General features: G+C 42.7%; 1 protein-coding gene across 1 annotated transcript; it reads left to right on the top strand.

The window, feature by feature from the left end:
- Positions 1-1,538: 1,538 nt before the first annotated feature.
- Positions 1,539-10,156, top strand: LOC149305721 (borealin-2-like). The gene is made up of 11 exons (XM_089477028.1): positions 1,539-1,625; positions 3,142-3,283; positions 3,886-4,014; positions 4,571-4,620; positions 5,381-5,441; positions 6,066-6,142; positions 6,707-6,774; positions 7,007-7,114; positions 8,112-8,241; positions 8,831-8,917; positions 9,714-10,156. The coding sequence occupies exons 2-11, from the start codon at positions 3,148-3,150 to the stop codon at positions 9,759-9,761; spliced, it is 894 nt and encodes a 297-aa protein (XP_089333154.1). The 5' UTR covers positions 1,539-1,625; positions 3,142-3,147; the 3' UTR covers positions 9,762-10,156.
- Positions 10,157-10,470: the final 314 nt, after the last annotated feature.

The following is a 10,470-nucleotide window of genomic DNA, read 5'->3' on the forward strand; positions in this document are numbered from 1 at the left end:
TATAAACCAGGGGGAGTGACCTAGAGATCTTAAGTCCCAAATCTCATGATTCCATCGGATGGAGCCATGGAAATTAAAGTGCAATCAAACTGCTATAATGGTGCCATGTAGATACACTTTCAGGCATATAAATACTTCTGTCTTGATATTTTGGTACTTGACCAAAGTTCCCATGAACAGATTAAGATGAATGAAAGTAGTCTGGAGATTATTGCCCAGATCACCCTCACTTGCCTAGGAATATGATCCTATACAAAATTGAGGCATAAGACCCACCAAACTCACTGGGGCTTGCTTCTAAATAGACATGGAGACAACTGCACTGTACATTCCTGAGCTGAATTTAAAAGCCAAATGAACAGTATCTTGTCGATGGCATTAATTCTTAGTGAGCATGTTTTCTTGTATATGTTGACCCCTGGGAGCAGTAGGAACAGACTTTGGCCTAAATTCTGTTAATAGTCTCAGCTACAGTAGACTCAGGCTGCATCCACACTGCAGAAATAATCCAGTCTGACACCACTTTAACTACCATGGCTCAATGCTGTGGAATTCTGGGAATTGTACTTTTGTGAGACATTTAGCCTTCTCTGTCAGAGAGCTCTGGTGCCACACCAAACTCCAATTCCTACCATTTAACCATGTCAGTTAAAGTGGTGTCAAACTAGATTACTTCTGCAGTGCAGATGCAACCTCAGTGAACCAATGGGGTTAACCCAAGTGTTGCTTTACTATTCAACAAATGAGGCTGCTGACAGTATTCAAGCCTTTATATTTTTGTTTCCTGATCCTGCCGTCTTAATAGTACAACACAGGGATATGAGTATAGGAATGCATGACCCTGAATGTACAGATAGCTCCACAGTTGGCATGATTTCTTAATCAATGATTAACAGAAGCAGAGACGATCTAAGTTATAGTAACCTAAATAAGCAAAGCTGTAGTAACTTCTACTCTTGGAGTATTTCAGTCAAAATGTAGATCTCAAAGCAATTGCACTTTTTCTCAAATGTTAAGCTCGCTGCTTCGGAGAAGTTGCCGTTATGGAACCCGTAGTGCTCTAATCCTGGTAGTTGCGATATATTTTTAAAATATTTTTGTAAGTGACTTTTTTTCATGGGTTGGGGAAAGGGGGGCGGGAAGGATATTTGTAGTCTTACTAAACCAATGGGTTTTATATTTACCTTGTGTTTCCACCCAGTGTTCCTAAAAAATACAAAGATAGCAAGGTTTACATGTTTCTAAATAACATTTTTGCATACTTTTAAAGGTATGATTCTTTCCTCCCCATTTCTGTCTTTTAAGAATGGAGGCAGCAGTCCTTAGAGTTTACTTTTAAGTCAAGGATACTGACTTTCATTGTCTAAAATATATATATCTTACGGTGCCTTTTAATTTCTGATACTGGAAGAGAGAATGTAAAGGGTACTTTTTTTCTTGGCGTGTACACTGGAAAATACTGTAGATGAGCTAAAGTTTAACTCGGTTGTGCTTGATATAAGGCTGCCGACATGAGAAGCCTATTTTGGAGATGGTTTCAGTGGACATACCCCCCAAATAACTGCAACCTAAGAAACCTGTGATGGGGGTGAGGAGTTACAACGCTGAGTCTTGTTTTGTTTTATGTAAGTCCTTGAACAATAAAGCAACCTAACATTGTGATGCATGCTGGTAGGTTTGCATTTCCTACAGGTGCTCCTCCTTACTGTACTTGGATGACTTTTTAAGTGTACCTACCACTTCAAGAAATAAACAAGCTGTTGGAACTTCTTTGATGGTGTGAAGTCTTCTGAGAACTCACAATGCAGCAGACACCATGCCAATTGGTCACACCTGGAAGGGGGACACAAAGTAGGTTTAGATGAAGAAGGGCAACCTCTGGCCAACCAGAGAAAGGACTGCAGCTCCCATTATTCTTCACTATTGGCTATGGTGGCTAAGGCTGATGGCTGTTGAAGTCCCAACCTACATATGGAGGCCCCTAATATATGCTTGTAGATCCTTGGGTGAGCCACGTTCTGTGAGGGAAGGGGACAGCTGAGAGCCTTAATGTAGGGACAGGGATACAACACCCTTCAGATGTTAGACTCCAATACTCATCTTTCCTCACCATTGGCCAGATTGGTTCAAGAAGAATTGTACTCCCAACACCTGAAGGGTTGCATGTTATCCACCTTTGTCTTAAGGACAGCCAGTGTGGTGTGGGAGTTAGAGTATTAGATTTAGGGTGCATCTACACTGTAGCAATAATGCAGTTTGACACCACTTTAGCTGTCATGGAGCCATCCTATAGAATCCTGGAATTTATAGTTTTGGGAGGCACCATCACTCTTGGGAATAGAAGGCTAAAGACCCCAACAAAACTGCAAATCCTAGGATTCCATAGGAGGGAGCTATTTCTACAGTGTAGATTCTCAGCTTGGTAATGAAACCCACTGGGTGACCCTGGGCAAGTCACACTCTCTCAAACCTCCTCTGAACAAATCCTGCCAAGAAAACCCATGATAGGGTCGCCGTAAATTGGAAATGACTTGAAGCCGCACAACAGAAATAGTGTAGTTAGACACTGCTTTAACTGCCATGTCTCCATGTTCTAGAATTTTGGGATTGTCATTTTGTAAGAAATTCAGCCTTCTTTGTCAGAGAGCTATTGTGCCACAACAAACTACAAATCCCATCCCAGGATGGAGCAGTGGCAGTGAAAACAGTGTCAAGCTTCATTTAGAGCAGCTGCAGCTTGGAAACCCATATTTTAGCCTCCACACAGCTGTGAAACACGCAGCCAGCGGTCTCTTCAACCTGATCCCCATCACAGGGTTGTTGGGAAGAAAAGCACAAACCTTGAGCCCATTGCAGGAAAGACTAATTCGTGCATGAACTGAAGCACAGAAAGAAAACAACTGGATGGACCTGATTCTTGATTCTCAAGAGTGTCTCCTCTACCTCTATTCATCCAGAGAGCTGGTTTCAAAGATGGATTGCAGCTTCACATAAAAGGCCTGAGCAACCCTCCTTCCAGTCCAACTCCTGCAGACTTTTGTTTGCCGGTTCTGCAATAATCCACTCCATTTTATACCCATTCTCTCTTGCCTGCATTTGAATTTCTGGCAAACTTGTATTTTTATTTTCTGGTGGGCTCAGATTGTCATGGAGCTCAGAAAGCATTTGGAAGAGGCGACCAAGCGCGAGAGTGACTCCGGAGTGGGAACGGAGCGAGGCCTTTTGAGCAAAGAGCAGAGGGACCAGCGGATCAGCCTCTTTCTACGGGATTTTGATCATCAGGGTGAGATTTGGGGGCTGGGAGAGTAATGTGATTTTACACAAAGGCATATTGTAGAAATTATGCAATTTGGCGCACGTTTAAGTGCAATAACTCCATCCCATGGGGTCCTAGGATTTGTAGTTTTACAAGCTCTTTAGCCTTCTCTGCCTAAGAGTGCTGGTTCATCAGAAAACTACAAATCCCGCAATTCTGTAATATGGTGTCATGGCAGTTAAAGTGGTGTGAAATCACATTTCTTCCTACAGTGTAGATGTACTCACAATCAAAAGTGTGGTGCTACAATTGTATATCTAAATCTTGGAAAAGGATGTATTCTGGGACAGGGGAAAGAAGGAAGTAACTAAAGTTGCTCTGCTTCTTGGGCTTCTGCCATCAAAATTGGCAAAAAGATACTTGTTAGAGTACAACTCCCAGAATCCCCAGGATAGTCCATAAAAAGCACTTTAGATTTAGTATTCTCCAGGATTCTGGGAGTGAAGAGTCCCAAAAAGTAGCTTTTTCTCAACTCTAACTTCTGGGAACAGTTTCTCCTGTTTTAGTTCATTGACTTCTTTTTATCTTCTGCTTCTGTTACTTCACTTTCTTTGTTGCCTTTGTCCAAGCCAAGGAAAACCTTCAAGAGATGAAGAAAGAACTGGCTTCACTTCTTCACATGGCTGAGAAGGCCTTTTGGGTGGAGTCGCTGGCATTGCCTGTGGTCATGCGCAAAATGAGGCGGAAAGACTTGATCAGTAAGGCCTGAGTTCAAATTGTGGCCCCTTCACCTTCCCTTAGCCACTGGAAACCTTTCCCCTAAACCAGAGCAGCAGAACCTTTATAAGTTATCCTTAGGATTGCAACTCCCAGAATCCCCACTGGCTATGCTGGCTAGGAGATTCTGGGAGCTTCAGTTGAGAAAAGGCACATCTCCAAGCTCCTGTGGAGGGAGATGGACCTCAGTGTTGGAGAATGTGTTTCATTTTTCTCTAAGACCTCCAGACAGATATACAGTCGGCCCTTGGCCACCCTGACCCTGGTGCGGCTTTCCTCTGAGTAAGCATGCAAAGGAGTGCAATCTTGGGGAGGAGAGATGGAGTTCTTTTTCATTGTGGCGGCTGATTTATTTAAAAATTGAATTGGAAAACCTTTGCTCATTTGCTGCAAATTTCCCAAAAGATGAACCAGTAGTTCACAGTCCTATTTTCTGCTCATCCTTGCTTTCAGGGATGTGTGGTCCTTAGGATGCAAAACATTACTATTATTAAGCTACCAACTTTTTCATCCCATTTTTCTGTTTCTCTGTCATAGACCTGAAAGAGGAGGAAGCAGCTGCTGCAGTTGCTGCTAACCTTGAGGCAGTAAGTATCTAACTATTAGAGATGTCACTGTGGAAAGGCTTTAATTTTTGGGGTGTGTGTGTGTATGAGGATTCCTGCTTTCTTTTCGTATCATTTGTTTATAGCACTAATGCTCTGCTCTATGGCAGGAAATGTTGTTAAAATCTATAATTTGTTTTTTAAGATGTGGCAATTTCTCCTATCAGGTTTACAATCTGATCAGAACACAGCACAAAAGGAAAGGGATATTGGGAAAGGAAAGGAAAGGAAAGGAAAGGAAAGGAGGTAGAAGTTAATTATATTACCAGCTTCTTCAGTCTATTGCAACATCTACTGAAAGACAATAGACAATCTTGTACTTTTTATCTTAAATGTTTTGTGCATTTTTAAAAAGCTTTTTGTTATGGCCTTTGGATAGCACAATAAGTGATGATTCTCTTATTCATCACCAATATGTTGTTCCAGGTTGGCCCTACCATTGGGCAAGATGGGGCAGCTGCATGAGCAACTTTTGGGGTCTCCTAAAAGGGCAGCAAATCATTGGTGGTCTAATGTGAAGTTGAAGGCTTTGGTGGTCCAGTTTGCTGGTCCTTACAGCCAGGCATACGGAGTTGTTTGTGGGCTTTTCTGTTTTGTGCACTTGCTGGCTTTGGATATTATGCATGCTATGTTGATGGGAAAGGGGAGTTTCTGCTCTGGCTCAAACAAAGGATCAAAATATCTTGGGCTGGCTCTGATAATACTCTTCTTCCTTCTCCCTACTCCTGCATCCTGTTTCCAGAATGAATGCTGTGTCAGGAAACTGTCAAATCCCAAGCTTGTGAGGACAAACAGCAAACGAGGTAAGTTGGTATCCAAAGCTAGAGGAAATTTTGGCTGTTCATTTGACCACCATTGTGTAAAAGAAACCCTTCTCTAGATTTTGCCCCCACCAGACCTCACCTGGAATATTGTGTCCAGTTCTGGGCACCACAATTCAAAAAGCACATTGAGAAACTGGAGCGTGTCCAAAGGAGGGTGACTAAAATGGTGAAGGGTCTGGAAACCATGCCCCATGAGGAACGTCTTAGGGAGTTGGGGATGTTTAGCCGGAGGAAGAGAATGTTAAGAGGTGATTTGACAGCCCCATTTAAATACTTAAAGGGATGTCATATTGAGGAGGGAACAAGCTTGTTTTCTGCTGCTCCAGAGAACAGGACCTGGAACAATGGATGCATGCTCCAAGAAAAGCAATAAACATTAGGAGGAACTTCCTGACAGAAAGGGCTGTTCAACAGTGGAACACACTTCCTCAGAGTGTAGTGGAGTCTCCTTCCTTGGAGGTCTTTAAACAGAGGCTGGATGGCCATCTGTCGGGGATGCTTTGATTGAGAGTTCCTGCATGGCAAGGGGTTGGACTGGATGTTCCTTGTGGTCTCCTCCAATTCTATTATTCTATGATTCTACGACTAACATGCCCTTTCTAGTGAAGGTTACTACCATTGTGGAATACAAAGATGAGAAAGGTGAAACTGGAGCACAAGGAAAGAAAACAACTCAGAAGGTAAGTATAGAAAGATTATGGCCTCTGACATGGTTTCCTCTTCAGATGTTTTGGGCTACAGCTGCCAGATTCTTAACCTGTGAGCCATGCTAGTTGAAGCTGATTTCCAGAGGAGTTAATGGAATGAAATGAAGTCAATGAACTGAAGCTCACAGAAGAAAAGATGAGAATGTATGTTGGTGGAAGCTGGTTCATCAACTGGCTTTAGGTTTGTTCACCATAGGGACTTCAGTGAAGGATGAAATTTGCAGTGCGAGGATGCTAACTGCTCCATCTCTTTTATTGGAGGACCGGATTGTCTCCATGACATGGTAACCTGTATGTCTAGGTGACCTACAGGTTAGACTACAGTTATTAAAAATTGTAGGGGGTTGGACCATTGAAATCAGTAATTAACATACATTGTATATTTATCCTGTGCCATTTCTATGTAAGACAAGCACTGTTTTATTTCCCTCGGGTTTCTTATTCCTTTATCCAGTTGGTTTTATGTTGCAGCTTTGCTTTCCATTAAGCCCCAGCCCACCCCCAGGACCTGCTGAAATGTGCCTAATTTTTCTGCAGGTATTTAAAACCAATTCCTTGGCTTCCTTGACTTCTGTCATAAAGGGCAAGCAAAGCAATGTATCCAGGTAAGAATAACAACCTCCTTGTGGTTGTTCCCCAGTTGGCAGACCTCAGCTTAATAGGATGATTCCTGTAAAGTACGGATGGGGAATTGTTGGGTGTTCAGATAATTTGGATTAGAATTACCTAGCCCCTTACCATTCATCACTCTGGGTGGAGTTTCTGGAGTTGTAGAAGCAAGGATGAAATAAAACATGCTCAAACCAACCAATTTCATTGGCTTTTGCATCCCATCAGGTCTGCTTCTGCATACTATACTCCAAAGGCAAGAAATATTGAGCGATCTGCTTCTTTACGTGAACAGTCAGTATCTGCCCCCAAATGCACCTCAATGGGCTCTAAAAGGTAAGTCCTACTATCCTTTCAGAATATAACCTAATCAGGGCATGGGGCAATCCTGTCATTTAACAAATTTTTCTGTAACGATGAGTTGGTTTCAGAAATAACAGACAAGAATGCTGTTAGTGAGAGAGACTTGGGCCGGTTACAAACTGGCACTTGGGACGTCCTGCGGACGTCCCATTTTAAAAAAGGGGCGTCTCTTCTAGATGCCCCTGGGTCTAATACGGACTCTGTCCGTACAATATGGCGCCCGCCGTTCCACACGGCCGGCGCCATGTTTACGTATCGGACGCTGTGCGTCCGAACGTGTTGCGGCGCCTGTGACGTCGCGAATGCACCCCTGGCGCCTCGCGACGTCACAGAGGCGCCGCAGAAAGAAGCTCCATTTTGGAGCTTCTTTTTTGCTCCGTAAGGGAGCCGCGCAGTGTGGCTGCGACGGCTCCCTTACGGAGCAAGCAGTGGCGGCGGCGGCAGACCGTCTCAAAGCAGCGGTCTATAACCCGCCTTAGAATCATAGAATCAAAGAATCGTAGAGTTGGAAGAGACCACAAGGGCCATCCAGTCCAACCCCTACTTTAATATTGGTATTTTGTATGTTGTTAACTATACTGTACATTGCCATGGATTCCTTAGCCACAGAGTCAAGCATCCACTGCTTGAAAATATTTTTAAAATACATATATTACAAAAAGCACACCTTGATTTACCATTTTATATGAGGGACACCATTTTACTATCCATTGTATTTAATGGGACTTGAATGTCCATGGATTTTGGTGTCCACTGGGGGGTTCTTGGAACCAGACTCCAGTAAATACTAAGTGCCCCACTGTAGTTGTTTTAATTTGTAAGATGCCTTGGGTCCGGGCGTTGCAGAAAAGGTAGCATATAGATAAAAATGATTATGATTAGGATGGTGATGGTGATTAATATTATTTACTAACAACAACAACTGGGACTGTTCAGTACTCCATTGAAATCAAATCATTCCCCTTCCTAGGGCTCCACACAGGGGGCTCTCACAAAATGTGTCTGCTTCAGAGAAGACTCCGGCTGCAACTCTGCGGAGCTCCTCAATGCCCCATGAAAGATCTGTCCCCTTTGTCAACATACCTCTGGCTGATGGGCAGGTATGATACCATCCGCAGGTGGCTATAATGGAGCTGCGGTCTGCTTGATGATTAGATATTCTGGTATTTAATACTATTTCAATCTTAATTGTGTGTGTGTATTACTGTATTCTCTGCCTTTTTGTAAAGTGCTTTGAATCACAGTCTGGAAGTAAGGAAGGATGTAAATAAAATAATGGCTGGATGGATATGAAGATTTACAGGTACAAATCTAATCAGCACTTGAAAAATAACAAACAAACTGTACAGGTTTCCAGTCCTTGTGGAGAAGTAATGGAGTGAGGAGGCATCTTTTACCTATGCAAAAGTAGTCTTGCTGTGGCAGGCCTCCTTGTGGCTCTCCAGCAAACGGTATTTAGTGGCAGAAGAATGCCTTTGAATCCCTGGGGGATCAGTACATGTGTAACAGGCTTTTTTATATATTTAAAATATAAAAATAGGGAGAGGGAATGGAGTTTTCTGTTTGATAGAGCTTTATGCTCCACCAGATCAATTTAGGATCTTGCCCACTGCATGGTTGAAATGAGATAGAGATCAATACACTACCCTCCCTGCAGCATCCAAACAACACTTTTCTGCTCTTGTTCAGACTCTCTGCTCAGCTGGCGATGATCTCCAGAACATCAATGTGGAGTTATTAAATGATGACACTGTCCAACATATCCACACTCTAGTGGTAAGTAGGCAAAGCAAATTGATTTTGAACCTCTCGACAAAGGGAGGAGCGTACATGTTGGAAGTATCCCTTTTGGGAACATACTGTTCAGTCTTCCCTTTTCAACAATGCCCAATGAGACTTGGAAGTCTCCTCCTTGAGTCCACACCAAGGGTGGCAAACACAAAGCACCTCACCCATTTTGTGTCATTGATAATCTTCAGTTAGCTCTGTCGTCAACAAAAACTTTGGCTGAGGAAAAAGGCCTCATGGAACCTCTTGGTTGTTGGCCACCAAATTCATAGAATAGACTTGGAAGAGACCTGAAGGGCCCTCCTAGTCCAGTCCCCTGCCATGCAGGAACTCAAAATCAAAGCACCCTGAGCAGATGGGCATTCAGCCTTTGTTTTAAAACCTCCAAAAAAGGAGACTCCACCACTTTTCGAGGGAGTGTGTTCCACTGTCAAACAGCTCTTACTGTCAGGAAGTTTCTCCTAATGTTTAGGTGGAATCTCTTGCAGCTTATAGTAACATTTAGGTTGTTTTCATAGTTACAGACTGCTGTGACCTCATTAAATGGAGGTGGTGCACTGTTGTGGTGGCTCACGCTATAACTCATCCTCTGTTGAAGTTGTTCAGGCGGTGATAAGATGGAGGGTATTTTGAGTCACAGTTATATATAGACGGCAACTTTTAAAATAGTAACTAACTAGGTTTTGGGGTCTTAGGGCTGTAGACATAACCAGTTATTCCAAAAAAAGTAACTTTCCACGCTCTATTGTCTATACAATCTACTGTTTATCTTTTTCTTCCACAGAGCCAGTTGACAGTCCTCTGTGGAAAAGCGACAGTCAAATCAAGTTGATGGACATGACATCCCTCACCAAGTTCTTGCATCTAAATATCTTACCTTGTGTTCCTTATGGTGGTATTGCCTCTAAAGTGAGGGGCAACTTATTTTAAACAATTCTTACACAGTATATTAAAGGCCACGTTTGTCCTATAAATAAACATTTGTTTTAAGATGTTAACTTCTCCGTTGAAATGAAAAAGTAAAAGCTGAAAATTACAAAAAGAGATTTCTTTTTTTATATTTAGATGATGTTTTCTAGGCAATCAGCTTGCAAATGTTTATATGGCCATGCAGTAGTCTCCTTGTGTAGGGATGATGTGAATTTGTTTAAATTCAGCACATGGATGTGCAATGGAGAAGCAGGGTACCTCTCCAGCTATTTCTGACCTTGTCAAATTGAATACAGCTTTACCTATAAATCCAATTGATTTTAATGGTTCTCTTCTACAATGGATCTTCCCCACTGGCTAGAATTGTGTTGGTGGTGACATATACATGTAAACCCTTATTACACTGGTGTACATACCTCAAAGAGCTGGCATGGTGTAATGGTTTGCGCAGTGAACTATGACTCTGGAGGCCTGGGTTCAAATCCCTGCTCAGCCATGGAAACCAACAGGGTGATCTTGGGCAAGGCTAACCCCTCAGAACACATTTTGTAATGATAACCCCATGATAGGGTCGCCATAGCTTGGAAGTGATTTGACAACACATACAAAAC

Source organism: Sceloporus occidentalis, unplaced genomic scaffold, assembly GCF_023333645.1.
Source record: "Sceloporus occidentalis isolate IW3139 unplaced genomic scaffold, rSceOcc1.0.p SCAF_10, whole genome shotgun sequence".
In the NCBI taxonomy this organism is placed as follows: Eukaryota; Metazoa; Chordata; class Lepidosauria; order Squamata; family Phrynosomatidae; genus Sceloporus; species Sceloporus occidentalis.